The following is a 19,844-nucleotide window of genomic DNA, read 5'->3' on the forward strand; positions in this document are numbered from 1 at the left end:
GTTTCTCTGGTAACAGTAAACGGAAACAACGTTGAACTCGGTGTCGTCTAAAATGATGGTCATGTACTTTTGCGTGTCATGTTGTAACAATTGGATTTAACTAGATAACTAAATAGCTGGTTGTAGTAGCGCCATACGTTTACAATACTAGCTAGCTGTATCGAGACAGACTATTTGATGACAATGGATTTTACTCCATATTATCTGCCTAAATTAATTAGTGAGATCTGGAGCCATGCTTGCTAGCTGCTGGTATTATTCGCTGATCAGAGGTAGGCTACTGTAATATTTAACTCCAGCTAGTAAACAACTTGTACTGTAACGTTAGCTGCGTTGCCAGTTGAAATGGATCTGTCAATGCTCCTTTCTCATTTGTCATTAAGCAGGGCAAAACGCCTTGTGTGTGTCCATTCTTCTTTTATAGCACATGGCAGTGGTGGCAGCAGCACTGGCTGGTTTAGTAGCCTGCAGACCATTGCCTTGGTTAAATCATGAATTAAAACAATCAGTCCCACTTACCTGTCTGAAGTAGGTATATGTCTTTGGTGAATACCACCACCCTGAGAACCTGCCTGTTGACATTGTTGTGCCTGTCAGTTGGGAAACTACTGACACATAGCTAGGTTCACCTGTACAAACGAAGACAGAAACGCCTTTGAGGTCATAAACCTCATGCTTAATAGCATTAAGCCCCATATGTTGCAGAGCCCTGGCAGACTGGAATGGAGGCGGGACAGACTCAAGGCAGCAGAGACATATGGTCCCTCTTGGCCATGGCAGAAATGTCTGTTACTCTTGGACTAGGACCTCCTTACCACCTGGATGTGCAGTGAGAAGGCTGCTATGGCACTGTCATACACAATGCTAGCAGCATTGTTATGATACTTGTGGCATTTCTTTGAATTAGATGCATGAGGGAAAACACTGTAATGCCATGTGTGTCGGTGTCATTGAGATTAACCTGACAAAGTATCTGGGCTATTCTGCCAAGGAGGAAGAGTAGTCCAAAAGGGTGCTTGACAACTGATCCCCTAAGTGGCAAAGCATAGGTTACTCTGGCTGAGGAGGAAGTGTGTATTTCAGGTCACTATAACATATGGTCCAGAAAACAATTCGATAAGACATGATAAAGTATGCAATGAAACCACATTGATCAGTTTTCAATGAATAGTTTGCCAACAGTTAATCAAATGGCTACATGGACTATTTGAATTGACCCCCCCCCCTTTTCTCTCTTGCGCTGGCTCTATGCAAACTGGACACACACACACACATGCATATTGACACCACACACACTTACACAACCTCAGATTGAGGGGTTGGGTTAAATGTGGAAGACATATTTCAATTGAATGCATTCAGTTGTGTAACTGACTAGGCATCCCCTTTTCACACTCTTCACATACGCTGCTGCTACTCTGTTTATGATCTATCTTGATTGTCTATTTACTTTTACCCCTACCTACATGTACATATTAACTCAATTACCTTAACTAACTACCTTGTATCCCTGCACATTGACTCGGTATCAGTACTCCTTGTACATAGCCTCATTATTGTTATATATTTGTGTTACTATTTCCTTTTTTTATTGAGAAAATTGTTCTCAATTTTTAAGTCTGCATTGTTGGGAAAGGGTTTGTAAGTAAGCACTTTACGGTAAAGTCTACACCTGTTGCATTCGGCGCAAATACGATTTCATTTAATTTCATTATTTAGCATTTTGTTCTGATGATTGACAGAATTCAGTAGCTTCACAGAGATGACCTATTTCCATTTTACAGATGTCTCTTTGAAGATGATTTTGTCACCAGATCTTTCTGTAGCAGCTTCCCTGCCCTTTATGATGGCATTAGTGAGCAGCTGCAAATTTGGTATGCTTTTCTGCAGTGGTAAGATATAACAGAACAAGGCATGGGTACATGATAAAATAATCCTTACATTGTGTGTGTGACAGGAATGAACTAAAGAAAATAAACCGCCACAAGAGACTCAATGTCACGATGACAAGTGAAATGAAGCCGGAAATGCACCTCCACCCCCAATCCGAGACTGTATACCCTGTTTCCAACAGACAATGTGGTTCAGGGATTGGAGTACAGCCACACTAAGACACTCAAGTCATCATCGGATACAATGGACTACTAGTAAGCAAGTGTGTGTGGGTGGGTCAAACAATATCACTATTATTCACTGTTCCTATGGTACACATGGAATAGCTGATATATTGTCCCTTCTGAAAATCAATGGTAATTGCTGTGTTTTGATCCTTACAGGCATACAAGAGAAAGAGTTAGCGCAGAAGATAATGCTTACCACAGGCAGTGCAGTGCCCTTTCTCAAAACACTCATTCTTGTAGTGGAAAGAGTTTATAAACCACAGTTGATAGGGGTGAGATTAAACTGTTTATTACTGTGTATTACTAGATCCCATTTGTAAATGCCACCTTTGTTTGAGATAGAGGAAATGCACCTGGGCCTGTGTTGAAATGGGATGCAGCTCACATCTCTTCTAGCCTGTAAGAGGTTCAATCTGTTCCAGGACAATAATCACAATCCATTTGACTTTCCTCCCCCTGGTATTTTAGCTCAGGTACGTGAGACTATTCAGGACCTTGAAATAGTAGACAGTAGAGAAATTAGAGAATAATGTCCGGGGTTAAAACTGATTGAAAAAAGTATTATTCGGGTTTTGGCTGACGTTTGATTGTTTAATTCTGTACGTTGACAAAAAAGACATCCTTTGTTTATACATTAGGCAGATAAAATAATCCATGTGGATAGAATGAGCTGGAGAAGACTTCTCAGAACAGAGTGCCATAGAGAAGATGGCCTATGCTCCCAAATGAGCGATGGGTCAAAGTAAGTAAGTACGTTTGTTTATACCTTTCGCCTACCTGATGCATGTACAATGTACAGCATTTAGGTCCTATAATTAAATTTGTTATATAAACTGTAAAGTAACTTAACTTTCTACAAAATTGCTGCTGCTGCCTACAATCGATTTTCTGCAGACTCCTGACAACAACTACAATGTGCTATCTTCAATCATAATGATATCAACCGATTTTCTGCTCAAATCCGACAGTGATGATCTCTCATACAAGACAATGGTGATAATTGTCAGGGGGGCGCTTTTCTTAGCTGCCTGCTGTTTTCAGATTAGTTTTGATTACCTGTTGGCGATATTGGACATCCCCCTCAGGCTAAAGTCATCTATCACACCACGACAGCAATAACACCAGTGTCCTTTTGCATTCATGATGCTCCTTTCCCATACAATCACTGGGGTTAGCTTCTTGGTCTTGTGCCTGTAAATATGGAAACGCTGTCTCCGTTCATATAATGTAAGTATACACTCTCTGGCAATTGTGTAAGAGAGGGATAAAGGTCAGCTGACCAATAACAAAGGTAGAGAGGGGGGCTAAGTCAGTTACCTCTCCCACTAGGCAAAAACTATTATCATCAATGTCTAAATCGCTGTCTGGACAAAGATAAGGCACTTTATGACTAGACTCTTGCACAAGTCCACCCCCACTATAACTGTTGATTTGCAGATAATGGCTGCTTATGTGCAGCTGTGTACCTACGTGTATGGGCATGTTTTGCCAAAGTAGGATTCTTTGAAATATGAATAAATATGTGATAAGATGGTGTGTGTGCGTGTGGCCAATGGCCATGTGCGTCAGAGCGTGTGTGTGTGTGTGTGAGGATCATTCTGCTCTCCCGTACATTAAGCTAAGTGCTCCTTGGCTCTCCAGCAGTAGTAAATGAAGTCTTATGGCCTGAAGAGGTTTTGTCTTCCAGCTCAGAATGAAAAGCAGAGACTGTCCCCAGCCTCAGGTCACCGCTCCTGTGAATCATCAAAATCAGAGGACAAAGAGAGAAGCCTCTCTTTTGTGTGTTAGGGAGTGTGTCCGTGCCAGTATGTATGCATCTGTGTGTATAAATGCCTTTCTGTGTGTGAGTCTTTTCTGTGATGGTATTTAATGCACGTACAGTATATAGCCTGTGCCAGCTCTCTACATTTCTTGTCATTACAACAATAACAAAAGAAGAAAATAAATCAACATAATACCACCAGTCCCTGGCAGTATCACCATTCCATTGCTACCATCTAGACCTCTGCATTTATCTCAAACTGCTGGAACCCATTTTAAATGCAACTCCTTTCATAATCATATCTTACAGTGGCTTAAATCTTATATACAACAAGAGGTAAACCCCACAGAGGAATATAAAATGGGATGTTTTGTGCAGATAATCATCTCTCTGCAGTGGATCTTGTTCCTCTGTGGTACTGCTGCAACGGTTTGCGGTCTTTAAGGATGTGAGTACTGTATGGCTGAGTGTCCTGTCCTGCATCAGTCCCTCACTTTACTCTCTGACCATCTCTCTCCACAGCTTGTGGATTTGAGAAGCGCTAGCATTTGACATAACAAGCCCAGCACTCACTGTCTCACAATTCATCTGAAGAGCCTACTTATCTCTGGTTATGTAATTATATAACATTATTATATAATCATTGTGTGATATTCTGTTATATGTAAGAATTAGAATCTGTGTGTACTGTATTGTGTGTATAGAAATAAATAAAATAAACTCTGAGCTACTTTTGAAGTGTCTCTTTCATGACTCTAGACTGCAGTCTCTTTCATCAGCTGAAAATATACTGTATAGTCAACTTTTTTATTCATATTCAATGCTGAAAGGGAAACACCTTACAAAACTGTGAACATTGATCACTATGCCCTCAATGTTATTGTTCTGAGAAGAAGGTGCAATGACCTGGGAGCGGTGATAGACCAGGATGATACTTTGAAACACTGACTAAATGAATAGCATTCATTCAATGTTCTGCCAAGTAATTATGGGTGCCATCATTATAGATATGGAAGGATGAGACACGCATGGCATCATTTTTGTTGATTATCAGTCAGTATTCTTCTGGTGACTAATGCCAGATTTGGCTCTTGGACTGCCCTGCATTAGGTTGCATGCCATTATTCTGCAGGTGCACCCTACAGTGTATGTTTGCAGAAAGGTAGGAACTGGTATTAATATCTCAATTGGAATTCTGTGTTGATGTTTAGTGAAAGCAAATCCCATGCTTCTCACTAAATGCTAACATAGAATTTTAATTCTCCATTTTGTTGATTTAATAAATTTGAATGATCTTCTAACTTTTTGTCTTAGATTATAAAAAGCCTGATCTATGGTTAAGAAAGGAGTTAATCCAAGAATGGACCAGACAGCACGCTTCACTGAGACGCAAAAGAAAATGAATGTAACCTAAGGCAAGGCTTAATTATGTAGGAAAGTATACATATACACTGAGTGTACCAAACATTAGGAACAATAATGAGTTGCACCCAGAACAGCCTCAATTTGCCAGGGCATGGACTCTACAAGGTGTCGAAAGCGTTCCACAGGGATGCTGGCCCAGGTTAACTCCAATGCTTCCCACAGTTGTGTCATGTTGGCTGCATCTCCTTTGGGTGGTAGACCATTCTTGATTCACACAGGAAACTGTTGAGTGTGAAAAGCAGCAGCGTTGCAGTTCTTGACACAATCCGGTGAGCCTACTACCATACCCCGTTCAAAGGCACTTAAATCTGTTGTCTTGCCCATTCACCCTCTGAATGGCACACATACACAATCCATGTCTCAAGGCTTACAAATCCTTCTTTAACCTGTGTCCTCCACTTCATCTTCACTGATTGAAGTTGATTTAACAAGTGACATCAATAAGGGATCATAGCATTCACCTGGTCAATCTATGTCATGGAAATAGCAGGTGTTCTTAATGTTTTGTACACTCAGTGTATGTATATTTTTACTTGGACCAACTTGATGAATACATGCTTGTAACTAAGCAAGCACAACACAGTGTTACTTATAATGTATTTAGTGGAAGTTACAATTTTAAGGACTGTATCTCATCATGATTCAGCCATTTTATTGAGAGAAAAGTGTGTTGTGGCCTAATTCACTGAATTATCTGCCTGCAATAGAAATGTAATCAATGATGCATGTATCCAGTGTGTCATATCCACCAACAGGTATGTAGCCTAGCCTACCAGTGCTGGTAGTAGTAAACCGTGTTGGACGTACCAGTACAATTTTGGATCTGCAGTAAACTGTCGAAGTAAGTAGATTATTCTTCATTCTATAGTAGACTAGTAGCCGGCCCTGCGCCAGGGAAAATACATTTATTATGCTGGAGTTAAGGTGTTCCTCACCCACACAATCTAAATAAGCACAAATCAGTGCATTTACACCAGCAATGCCCCTGAACATGTACACACACGCGGTAATAGTGGTATTGTTATTGCGCAAATTCAGCACTGAAATAATTTCAGGACCGTGGACAGCAGCCATTCCCGTAGAATGACTTTCTGGGCCATGGACTGCGGCGAATGAAAATCTGTTGTCGCCTTGTTGGCCTTATGTGGTTATAAACAATTTACACATAGCCTAATGCACTGCTGCTTTTTAGCGGAATAAGCTAGCCTACCTTGTTTTCAACATTATACCAGCCATGGTCTACATATGTTTTCAAAGATTTAAGAAAGATAATTACTCATTTTTGTCAAGTGAACTTGAAAACATTGCAGTAGGGTAAATTGTGTTTTCTTTAGCCTACACTTCACGCTATTGGAGACTGGCGGGAATTATAATTTGGCACAATGGTTTGCAACAGGTCGAGCTGTTGGAATTTGGAACGATGCCGGATAGAACAAAGCTGACTCCATAAAACACAAATGAGCAAGATACTGCAACATAAACACAAGGCTATACTATAGAAACGTTTCAGCAAATACAATCTGTTTACAGCACCATTAATTTGCCTTTCAAATGGATGCCATTCATCTTTAGCCTGTCATCGGAAAGATATGACATTTTTTAAATGCTTTTGTAGAATAGCATGAGTTCTTAAATCTGTAGAAAATGTGTTTGTTAGAGTCATCTAAGAACTGTCTCTTAAAAAGTCCTGCTCTGGAAATCAAAACCTCGTATCATATCGCATACAGGCAGTACTTGACTTGGGATGAAAGAAGTGCACGAGCTGTCGGTCAATTAGACTATGTTAATCGAAATTCACAAATAGTGCTATAGAGACTTTTGATTATTCACTATTAATAGTTGATACACATTTTCCATGACTTCTCACCAAATTCTCATGACTATTATTATAGCCTACATGAAAAAGTAAACATTGTTGACGCTGGAAGGACTGCTGTGTCTGATCCCATGAAGGCCTACCCTCTCCTGCCATTGTGCCCGGAGAGGGTGGGGGCACTTAACCCCCCACAAAGTAAAACTGCACATGTTTTTCATCCGGAGAGCTCCTGGGTGTGCAGGCTTGGCTTTTGAGCCAGCCCTGAAACACCCAAGTCTGCTTATAAAAGTCATGTTGAGCAACTGATGTTTAAGCTACAATGTGGTTAGACCAGGGCTTGAACAAAAGCCTGCACATCCAGTAGCTATCCTGGAGGATGGTTGCCACCCTTGATATAAAATATTGCAAAATTACAACCAGATATTTTTGTCTTTATGAAATTATAAACTCATTCAATGAATCAGGGATCAAATGGATAAGGTAGGCTACTTCAAAGCAAGATATCTAACTAGACATGTTAATATATATAAGGCTAAAATATGAATGTTTCAGGGGAGATCAATGCACAGGAAGTTATTTGTCAATTAGGCCATTCTTAGAACTGGTTTAACGTTATTGTAATTACATGCCTACTGTTTAATAGAGGGGAATCCTAGATTTCCAACGGTGCACATTTATTTAGGCTATCTACAGTCCCGGTGGAAAGGCGACAACTACATTAATGCTGAGCTATAGCTATAGTTAAATAGCGAGATAACTGCTACAAGTTATGTTTTGAATTGGCTATGTAGTTAGTCTGTTTGTCTGTCATTATTTTATACTTGCTGCTGAAATGTCGTTCTCTCCTCCGGCATCCGCCCACTCGCACTGGCACACACTCGCACTGGCACACACGCAACATACACATACACGCACTGAAGGGTCCGATAATGGCTGATATGTAGAATTGTAAGTGATTGATAATACTAAAAGGTGTGTCTTCATGAATTACATTAACAAAAATCAATACAATAATTTCCATGACTTTTCATGACCATTACAACCCCACATTTGACATCTTGTAACAGCGCATCATGCGCATTCAGGTTGGCGCATTTTTAATCTGCACAATCTCAAACATCCTACTGTCACACACTGATTCACAGACTAGCTGCAAATACATTTGAACAAAGTGGGATCAGGAAATGAATCCCCACTCCCTATTGCTATTCAATGCAGATCCAGTACGCAATTCCCCCCAAAATAGAAGTACCGGTACGGCGCTCCGGACAGCTCTGGCCCAAGTCAAGCATTTACAGTCCGTCGCAGTGTTTCACGTCATGCTCCCTCTAACTACATTGTTCCATTTCACGGAATTGCCGGAATCACTCAATGAAATACAATTATTGATTGCACTCTCTCCTAGCTCTCCCCGTCCCTCCTACTTCTCCCTCTCTCGTTTCTTTCCTGAAGTACTGCAGGGAGATAACAGCACCGAAAAAAACACCATCAGACAGCAACTACCTCAGTTCTACAGTGGGACACCAGCACATTTACATTCACAAGACACAAGCAACTCGCCTGGTGCAATGGCTAACAACCAGCGAAATCCACTTTTCCTCTCTCCTTAAACAACGGTAAGCGCTTTAATTTCTTGAGACAAAACTGAGATTAGTATTTTTCAAAAAACCTAGCCTACAGTGTTTCCTTTATTGTTTCATATAGACTTTCTGGGAATGCAGAATCATTTTCACTATAGGCTAAGTGCAAAGTAGGCTAATGTAGCAAAATACACTTTTGATATTGTTAAATGCAAAGTTCCATTGCGTAGTTCTAGACTGCAGTGCAACTGTGTGGAGGATGTTGTCAGGGATCCCCACTTTATTCATAATACAAAGCTACTGCTTAATCTCATGCATAGCCTACGTCTGAAGTTGACCAGCTTTTTCAGTGTTTATGCTTGATTTTTCTTTGGGCTATGCATAGTCCGCGCAATAAATGTGCTTCGAACCATCCAGATACATTACTTGGAGTATATATAGGCTTCATTTGGGACACTAGCCTATAATGTAGGTTAACATCAAAGAGACAAGTTCGGTTTTAGTCATGTAACATTGTGCCTACCCCTTTACAGACCCACCAAGTAAAGTCATGATGCCCATGATATCTGTTCTTCATTACATTTTATTTCAATTGAAGTCGATAGTTGTTACAGTCTCACATCTCTGCAAGTCTGACAGGAGCTCTCTGCTGCGGTGAATTAGTAGGCTATCACATGGCCGGTTACCCGGAGCGTTTATAGCACTCTGCATTACCGCCAAAAAGAGCGCGAGGCTGCGGGTACAGTAGCGTGCTGGGTACTGAGTCATCCGTGGACTGCACCTCAGAAAATGCAACGATTGATAGGCAGGCTACCAAGGAGCATGGCCAGTGAACCAGAAATCTGCATCAAAGTCCTCTGTAGGAGCACTATAGGTAGGCTTGGCAACATTTAAAGGGTAGGGAGCATACACCTAACCACATGAAACAAATGTATTTGCATTAGTATATGCATCAAAAGTCCCAATGCAAAGTTACACCTCACTTTTTATATATAAAAAAAGTGATCAGAATTCCTGAAGAATTGCCAAAGTCATGTTAGGGAGTGATGTAATATGGAGGACCTGGAAAGCAAGCCTATTCCCTATAATGTAAACTCCAACAGAAATAACTTCAAAAGTATAACTTCAAATTAAACCAAATCGTTTGCACTCATGACTACTGGTTTCAATTGAATTTTCAGCCAATTTACAAGCAAATACTTGATGAATTTATTGTTACAAATCAGCTTGCAATGTTGCTAGCCAACTAGCCTGCTAATGTTAGCCCTACTAGCCTGCTAACATTAGCCCTACCAGCCTGCAAATGTTACTTTAACACTCCATTAGTCATCCAGTTGCTATCAACACCTAGCTTACAGCTACATGTTTTGGAAATACATAATTCTATCTAACCAGTTAGCAAATAATGTTACCGGTACTTAAAGTTATCTTAGTCAGCAAGCCAGACAGCTAAAGTTAGTTATTTTAGCCTGCCAGCTAGCCTATACAGATAACTACCCAAGCTTACCAATGTTGACCATCACCACGGTCAACATAGCTAAGTAGTAAGCCAAAGAACAACTTGTCTAGCACAGGTAGGAACCCACAAAACACACACAAATACACCACCAGATATAATGTAGAGAGAGCGGAGAAATACAGATTGACGGCTCTGTTAACTACCAAAGAAGAGTCAGAGAGAGGCCTTCAGAGGGAGAGGCTGTTTCACCGGCCGAGGGAGAGTCAGCTAATCCAAAGCGATTTAATGAGGTAAATTCACATTGAATTTACCCGGTTCATGTACATCACTGCTGACACTTGCGGTATACCGGCAGGTTGGTAGGAAACAGAGGTTGCAGGGTTCACATTCACACATGGCACAGCACCTGGTTTCATTCAGTCTCATTCCGAATCCTGCCTTCCACTGGTTAAACTAAGCCATCAAAGTCATCTGGGGTGAAATGAGCACTGCACACAGTAGATGTGCGCACGGTTCCCTTACTCCAATCTGCTCGCTTCAACCGGACAAACCAGTCCCACTTCAAAGCTAGCTTCTTATTTTTGGGCAACAAATGAGTCGTAACCCCGTCCTTGTGGGTATTACTGCAGTATGTGGGTATTACTGTACTAGCTACGAATGACAGAAAACGAATACAACACTCACTCACTAGCTCATCCACTGCTAAGTGCACAGAACAAGAGATGATGCAGTTTTTCGCATGCATGTACAGTGTACAGTATTCAGACCCCTTGACTTTTTCCACGTTGTTACGTTACAGACTTATTCTAAAATTGGTCACTTGCTCAGTTTGGAGACTTTTAATGGTGCAGACTTTTTTTGGTACCCTTCCCTAGATCTGTGCCTCGACACAATAATGTCTATGGACAATTCCTTCAACCTCATGGCTTGGTTTTTGCTCTGACATACACTGTCAACTGTGGGACCGTATAAAGACAGGTGTGTGCCTTTCCAAATCATGTCCAATACATTTTATTTACTACAGGTGGACTCCAATCAAGTTGTAGAAACATCTCAAGGATAATCAATGGAAACAGGATGCACCTGAGCTCAATTTCGAGTCTCATAGCACAGGGTCGGAATACTTATGTAAATAAAGTTTTATAAATTTGGCAAAAAATTGAAAAACCTGTTTTCGCTTCGTCATTATGGGGTATTATGTATATATCGATGAGGATTTTGTTTTATATAATCCATTTTAGAATAAGGCTGTAATGTAACAAAATGGGAAAAGTCAAGGGGTCTGAATACTTTCCGAATGCAGTGTATATGGTTTCTTCTTCGTGGATGTACATAGTAGCTCACTAATGCCAACACTTGGTTTTGAATGTAATTACATGCATTGCTAGTAGCTAACCGGTTCGCCATATGACATTGACAATAGTTCATTGTGGGTAGTTCTGAAGATATCCAAAAATAAGTTCATAAATATTTCAAAACCCCAAAACAGAACTATTTTTGGAATTATGGGAAACCACACCATGACTACGAACTAAGTCAATAAGTCTTTGACAATACTACGTTGTTACTTGGTGAGTAAAAACTCATGCTTCCTACCCTTTACGTTGTCTTCAAAACAGCTTGACAGATTTTCATGGGCGGTGTTGTCTGTCTGTAGTCAGTTGGTGGGAAACAAGAGACAGTTTTTCTTTATCCTCACTTGACTTTTAATGGTGTTGACAGCTAAATTAAGCCATGTGTAAACTGTGGCTTTCAGATTCAGGAAAAAGCTCCTGGAAGTTCTCCAATCAGTTAACCAATCAATCCCAAATCTTATAGTTTTGTTACTCAAATTTAAACCCAAATCTTTTTCTCCCAGGTGGACCATACACTCTAGCAACCCCTCTCGACTCAAAGTTACATCATTGAGAGAGGTAGTTAATTGACACTGGTCCAATGACAATGCAGTAAAAGTGGAGGCCTCCAAATAGACCCAGTGAGTCAGCCATGCAAGTAACCCTGTCTAAGCACTAAGCAAATTAACAATTTACAGATACATTATTTGTATATCTGGGATGATTGAACCTGGTAATGTAATTACTTGGCATCATACAGTAATGTTATTCAGCCACGACCTCTGAACTTCACATTGTATCTCCAGTTAACATTTGAACCACGTTTTCTGCAAAAATGTCCTGCATAAATCCTTTAATCTCTTCACATATACATGTGTGTCTCCATTTTCACAATTTTCTCTCTTGGTGTAACTTGTGGTGGTACAAAGAAGTCCCTTTCGTAACTAGTGTCAGGATGGTGAATCACTGCCAAAGACTATAGTGTAAAAGCCGCATCCAGCAGCGAGTGGCGTGCTCGCCGTCTTCTGTGTTCGAGCTCTCTGTGTTTCCTAGCTCTGCAGTGAGGGGCTGGCATGGCTGGGTGACCATATGTCCACCGCTCAGATCAAACAGGAACCCGTGTGTGTCCACTGGGAACCAAGGGACAACACATACAGTACACTGTTTGGATCCTCCCTCCCTCCCTGACTCAAATGTGACTCTGTTAACTATTATGTGACATAGTAATAGTAAACGGGTACTAGGTGATATTGTAATACAAATCCCAAAGATGAACAGGGTGCAGTTATCTGATATCCCATTGGCCATTATCTCCTGCATCTGTGAAATCTGCCGGATGTGTGTATACTACCTTGGCTTGAACTGTGAATGCTCTATATGGGATCCTTCAGCTTTATTGTAGGTCACAACATAGTGTGTGTAGAGTGCATATATAAGTGCCGTTCATTTTGACCAGCACCATCACGTGACGTCACAACATCATTACTTCCATTCACTGCAGTGGTGAGGGAACTATCTATTATTATAAGCATGGGGTGAATTCCAACTGTATGTCTTATCTTCACTCAGCACGAGATTCATTGAAGTCGACAATAATATTTATAATTCTGGTTCTTACAGAGAAAAAAGGTATTGCCAACTTGCAAAAGTTGACTTCAAACCATTCGCCATCATCAATATATCCTTGTGAAGGTTGACTCTGCACTACAGAGCACTATTGAAGCAGGTTTCCTCCAGGTCTAATCTGTGTACCCACATGACTAGTTTGCCTTAGCTCTCTTCCATTCCTCTCTCACTTTCTTTTCTCTCCTATAATCTCTCTCACTCATCCCCCTCTTCTCTCCCTTCAACCCTCTCTCTGTCTTTCCTGCCATCCCCTCTCCTCTTTCATCTCAACTCTTTCTCCCTCTCCCCATCTCACCTCCATACCGCTCCTCTCATCCCCCTGTCTCCATACCACTCCCTTTTCCTATCCCTCTTTATACATCTCTTTTCTATGTATTCAACCATTCTGCTCTCTCTCTCTCTCTCTCTCTCTCTCTCTCTCTCTCAGTAATGGCATCAGTGTCTGATGAAATCTCCTAACTGAAGACATCCCAATCTCAGGCTCCATCTTGCAGATGAGGTCATGCACTCTCCGTTTTGATGCTGGATGTCCTCCCCTCTTTCAAAGGGGAGGACAACCACAAGTCAAACATGACTAGGATGGAATATATTAATAATTTCTGTTTAAATAGATTGCTTCCCCTATATTGCTATTATATCCACCATAGGATTTTATGATCTCATGGAAATAAAGGAGTTGTTCACTGCCTTCAGTAGGTGTGGATCAGGAAACCTGTAAACTCCTCCTGCAAGCTTTTGTTTTTCATTCTAACCTCCTGCTTGTAAAAGTCAAATGGCCTTGTGTCAGGTGATCTGTGTCATGAATTCAGGCCAAATTGAGAAAGCAACATATTGTGATATAAACTAACTGTGGGGCACCAAGACCCATTTGCATGCAACACTGCTGAAGACACAAATGGCCAACACGATACATTGAATGTAAAACCAATGTTGCTAGCTAGTAGCTATATCTCTTCGAGTCTTGACTCAGATGGAATGGAGTGCAGGAACTCCTGACTCAGTGATATACTCAACTAATCATGGTCCTAATGGATCTATAGCGCTTAGCATTGTTGATCTCAGCCAACCCAAAGTAGTTTTTTCCCTGTTAACCCCTCTGTATGCCAGTCCACACTCTCCCGTGACAGTGGTACCCTGCTAGTGCAATCTCTGGGCGTTGATTGCCTTGTCAGGCCTGGTGCAGGATGACATCACAGTGTGAACTGAAATGGGTTTGGTAGGAATGGAGGAGATGGAGAATGATGGGGGTGGGGATGGGGCGTTACAACCAAGTAGAGACTTATTTTTTTGGTTGGTAATTTTTTTTGTAAAAACATCCTTTTTCAATCAGTACACACATTCATGGATTTAAAAAATAATCATTTTGACACATTTTTCACACTCGGTAGGAAGGTACATAGGGCCTAGTTTGGTGAAATGCCTTACCTACTGTATATAGTTAGGGCAGTTAGATATGTTTGAAGGAGACTAGGTAGAGGTTTGGAGTGATAACGAGTTAGTTAGTTTGACAGGTGGATACGAGGGGATGGTGGAAGGAGAGGTTGAATGGAAGGGTGTAAATGAACAGAAGAAAGTAGTGCGTGGTATAATGGATAGAAAAGGGGAACACGGTAGGGGAGTGATAGACAGATCAGATGTGAGGAGAGGGACGTAGGAGTGGTATGATAGATGGCAGTGAGACTGCCCCTGTTGGTCTGGCTGTCTGTGCTGTCTCGGTTTCGTCAGTGGTGGTCAGGTGAGGTGGACTGTGAGGGCCTTGGTATGCACACATGTCTTCACTGATCCTCATCACCACTGACAGGGGGGCTTGGACTCTGCTCCACAGACTCTCTGACAGACAGATGCTGGACACACACACACACACACACACACACACACACACACACACACACACATAACCCACCGTGTGTGTGTGATCAGTGTGTGTGTGTGAGAGAGAGAGAGTGCATGAGAGAGTGTGCGTCTGTGTGTGTGAGTGTTTGTGTGCTTGCTTACTTTGCATTTAGAGGTGCTTGTGTATGTGTGAGCACCCAACTCATGACCTGCATGAAACACTAGGAAGCGTCAATGTCTTGAGAGTCTGTCAGGAGTCTTGACAAGCCACTGGCAGCGCCTGACTCTGAGTTCACATAACAGAAGCATTAAAAGGGCAAGCTTCGCTGTCAAGATAAACTGCAGAATGGGCTCCAATAGTAGAGTAGCACAGTATAGCAGGGGGGTTGAGAGAGACAGGTTTGCATATTAAATCTCTGAAGATAGTTATTTAACTTCACCTAACCTGAGTGTCCTCTGTAATACAGCTCAGCGATGTTCATCAAACTAAGGTTCTCTGCAAAAAAAGGATCCCAATAACGAGAACGACAAAGCAGTAACACACAGAACCCTGTACTAGTCACAATGATGAATAACACAGGCAATATGACCAGTACATATAAAAGGAGACTTGGTCTTAACTGCAGAAGCCAGCCAATGAGACAGAAGGGATTAGCAGAGTCACCTTGAATCAGCTGTGTCATTCTGCCCAGTAAAATTGTATAATGGGAGCTGGAGCCTGGGAGGTGATTTGTGGCCTCCTGACAGAGTTTCAGTGTTCATTAGGCCCTGTGGAGAGCAGCTCAGAGACACACTGAACGGATGCAGAGATACACACACCCACACTTGTTAATTAAAAGTACACAAAAATATAAAATTTCAGCACTTAGAATATTTACAGAATAAGGACACGGCTCTCAGTCTCTACCAGAATCAAAGCCTTCTTCCATTGGATAATTGCTTGACAGTTCCCAATTAACTTCTTTCTTCCCTCCAATCAGCAATGTATATTTTATGCAGCTGTAGTATGAAAGAGTTCAGCCAGGGTGATTAAGTCCATCTGTGATATACTGTAGGTCTTGGTTTACACTTTGATCATTCACAATGAATCACTCCAGGGTTATGTTGGGGTCACACTCCTGCCTGCTAACCTAATGTAGCAGGCGTAAAGGAAACACCTGAACGGCAATTCTTTCTTTCTGATCCTGACGAGAGGGGAGGTTCTCTTCTGCACTATTCAACCAATCCAGTAAATGTGGAGGAGGAGTTAAGATGGAGTGTTGCGTTGTTAACATCCAAAAGCGGAAATCACGTCACAGGCTCTCTTTCCATTTCCCCTGAAAACCGGATGCATCCGGTTGTTTCCACTCTGCTGAGGGTGCACTCTTGCCAACCCAGGCCTCCTCTGACTGGGAGGGTTTCCCCCTGCCCATTGTGTGTGTGCGTGTGTCCTAGTTCATGTGTATGAAATCAGAGACATTGCCAAATCAATTTCCTTTCGAACACACAGTGTGTATGTGTTTGTACATTATGCTGGTGACACAGAGGCCATTTGCTTTCAGTGTTTCCCGTGGATCCTCCTCATGCATGGATTTAAGGATGACACTACGGTTCTGCTTGGGTCACCACACCTGCTCTTATATACCAGAACCTTGATCATGACTCAGCACATTTCCTGTCTCTGTTTAAGACCTGAGACTGAAGGAGACTCATGAAATATAGAACAGGGGAGCTCTCCTGGAAATGTAATATACTTCATGAATATAAACTGTGTAATACGGCCAAAGCCATTTTCTTTACATCACTCAAGGAAATGATTAAAGGGGAAAGGGGCAGGCAGGCAGGACAGCGAGCGAATGTTTAAGAGAGTTAGGTGTCAGAGCTGTTTTCCTGCAACACCTGTTTGTCTGGTTATGAATGTCGAATGTCGAAACTTCCCGAGTTATTCACCTCTCTCTCTCTTTCTCTCTTCCACAGCTTGACCAATGAACACCACAGCCAGTGAGGGTAACTTCCTGTTGTGACTGCAGACTTCAGGGTTTTCCCTGTTGCATCTCCAGACCCACCACTCTGATCTGCTCCCAAACCTCTCTGCCGGATTCCATCCATCTCCCTCCGCCCTCTTCTTACCCCCCTGTACTCCCACCCCTGAACGTCCATCAGAGCTAAAAATGGACGACAGCTACGAAAGCAGGACTTCCTTAGTGAAGGGGGCCAAGGACATCGTCAAGGAGGCCAAGCGGCACGCTGTGAAAAAGGTCAACAAGGTCGTGGACAGCACCACAGACGAGTACTCCCAGCGCAAATACAGCCGTTTCGAGGACGAGGTGGACGAGGGAGACGACTTTTACCGTAACCCTCCCAGGCAGGACGGAGGCTACAATGACAACGACCAGGCCAGTGATGCCAGCGACGCCACAGAGGGCCATGATGACGAAGATGAGATCTACGAAGGGGAGTACCAGGGAATCCCAGCGGCCGGAGACAGGCGGGCCAGGGAGGGGCAGGTGGCTCTGGGGCAGCCCGTCACAGACAGCCTGAAGGACCGTAAGGAGCTGGAGCAGGAGAGGCAGGCGGACGAGGAGGAACTGGCCCAGCAGTATGAGCTGATCATCCAGGAGTGTGGCCACGGCAGGTTCCAATGGCAGCTGTTCCTGGTGCTGGGCCTGGCCCTCATGTCGGATGGGGTGGAGGTGTTCGTGGTGGGGTTTGTTCTACCCAGCGCCGAGACGGACATGTGTGCTCTGGGTGGCTCCAACTCCAGATCTGGATGGCTAGGTAAGCAGTTAGGTGTGTGTGTGTGTGTGTGTGTGTTTAAAACATGAGTGCTTAGCAGTTTCTGTAAACTTCTGTAAGATCACAACAGGATTAAATTACGATTGTCCACAGAGTACCGTGTAACGGTACGTTGGTTTCTGTGTCCTTGTTGAGGGACTAGTTTTCCCAATGTGTTCACTTGGAGTCACACTAGTCCAGATGCCTGCAGGTCTGTAATCCATCACTATCGAGTCTGACATGACATGTGTGTCTGGGGGCTGCCTGTGTTAATGTCATATTGTAAAAACATAGAATCAGTCAGCCCTCCACCCCCTGCACAGTGAGACATGGCACTACTACTTTCACTGCTCCATGCTCTGCTTACCCTTATTCATGCTCCCTCCCTCCCTCCCTCCCTCCCCCTCCCTCCCTCCCTCCCTCCCTCCCTCCCTCCCCAGATGAGGTGACTCAGGCTGAACGGGATTGTGTTTGTCTGTGTGTATTGTGGAGTTACTTTGACCTTGTTGGAGTCCAATGTGATCATCATCAGATGTGTCTCTTTTCATTTAGTTTTGTCATTTTTCTTTTTCAGAGCGGGGTTAGAGCCACAGAAATAGGAAAATAAACCCGCCCGCGTCCTCCCGTCCCACCCGGAAACCATGATTTTCTGTGGAATATTTAATTACACACCTGTGCATTTTGTATACAAACAACACCAATGTCAGTGCTTTGTTGGTTAGTTAGTTCAACCTGAGTTTACTTAGTTGTTTCCATGCAGACCCATCGCAGGGAAACATGAATAACATCCCAGAGACTGAGGCTTTGCATCTCAAGCTGGTCAAACTGAGCCCAGTGTAACAGGATAATACAATCTGAAAAATGAAATGAAATCAATCAGATTAAATTACAGAATAAAATTTGTACCTAACAGGATCTCATAGGAATCTTAACTGCTGCATGGGAACGATGGAGGAATGAGAAAGCACCTCACTGTATCACTTTTCACCTCCTCTGTTTTCCTCCCTTTCTCTTTCTGTAACTCTCTTTCCCTTTCCTTTCTTAGTCTCTTTCTCCTTTGTTCTCCCTCCTCTTTTTTGTCTCCTTCATTCTCTCTTTACATCTCTCCCTCCTTCCTCCTTTTACCACTTCCTTCCTTCCTTCCTCCCATCCATCTCTCTCTCTCTCTCTCTCTCTCTCTCTCTCTCTCTCCCTCCCATCTCTCTCTATCTCTCTCTCTCTCTCTCTCTGTCTCTCTCTCTCTCTCTCCCTCCCATCTCTCTCTCACTCTGTCTCTCTCTCTCTCTCTCTCTCTCTCTCTCTCTCTGTCTCTCTCTCTCTCTCTCCCTCCCATCTCTCTCTCACTCTGTCTCTCTCTCTCTCTCTGTCTCTCTCTCTCTCTCCCTCCCATCTCTCTCTCTCTCTCTCTGTCTCTCTCCCTGACTCTCTCCCTCCCTCTCCCTGTGTCTCTCTCTGTATATGGTAGCCAGCTGGCAGGCTGTGAGTATCTGCGTGGTCCAGGCCAGGGGCAGCTGAGCATGGCTAAACTGCAGTGAGATAGCAGTGCCACTGCAGAGATTACCCGCTGCTACCGCAGAGAGAGTGTGTGTAGTAGAGGGCTGTGGGGTGGGAGAGCGTGTGTGTGTGTGGGGGGGGGTTCTCTTATCGAGCACTCATAGTATCAAAATACTTCACGCCTATCTGGTCATTACCCTTGATGCAAAGGAGCTTAGAAGCATTACTTAGCTGAATGAGTCATCCCATTGTGCTTGCACCCCTGGGCCCAAGATAAGTATAATTTCATAAAGATTTCATTGAAATCTTTGCTACCCCCACCAACCAAAAATGTGACAAAGAGACCCAATCTTTTTTTCTGCAGAGGTGGTGGTTTTCTTACGGCAAAAGAGGGGGCACGAATCCCATCAAGCCTGACATGATCTGGTACAAATGTGATTACACGCTGCTCAGTGTAAAGGAGCTGAACAGAAGAGAGGAGAGGAGGGGAAAAGGAGAGTGGAGGAGAGGAGAGGAAAGGAAAGAAGAGGAAAGATATGGGAAAGAAGAGGAGGACACAAGCAGAAAAAGAAGAGCAGAGAGAGATCAGCACAGTGAGAAAGAAAGCAGACAGGAAATGAAAGAAGATCTGAAGAGAGGAG

General features: G+C 42.8%; 1 protein-coding gene across 1 annotated transcript in view; it reads left to right on the forward strand.

Moving 5' to 3' along the window:
- Positions 1-8,340: 8,340 nt before the first annotated feature.
- sv2ca (synaptic vesicle glycoprotein 2Ca) overlaps positions 8,341-19,844 on the forward strand; it is a 31,305-nt gene continuing 19,801 nt past the window's right edge. Inside the window, exons 1-2 of the mRNA XM_024417740.2 lie at positions 8,341-8,739; positions 16,912-17,712. Of these exons, the coding sequence (XP_024273508.1) occupies positions 17,106-17,712 (607 nt within the window). The 5' untranslated portion in view covers positions 8,341-8,739; positions 16,912-17,105. The remainder of the gene's footprint in view (positions 8,740-16,911; positions 17,713-19,844) is intronic.

The sequence above is a fragment of the Oncorhynchus tshawytscha genome, linkage group LG04 (assembly GCF_018296145.1).
Source record: "Oncorhynchus tshawytscha isolate Ot180627B linkage group LG04, Otsh_v2.0, whole genome shotgun sequence".
NCBI classification, from domain to species: domain Eukaryota; kingdom Metazoa; phylum Chordata; class Actinopteri; order Salmoniformes; family Salmonidae; genus Oncorhynchus; species Oncorhynchus tshawytscha.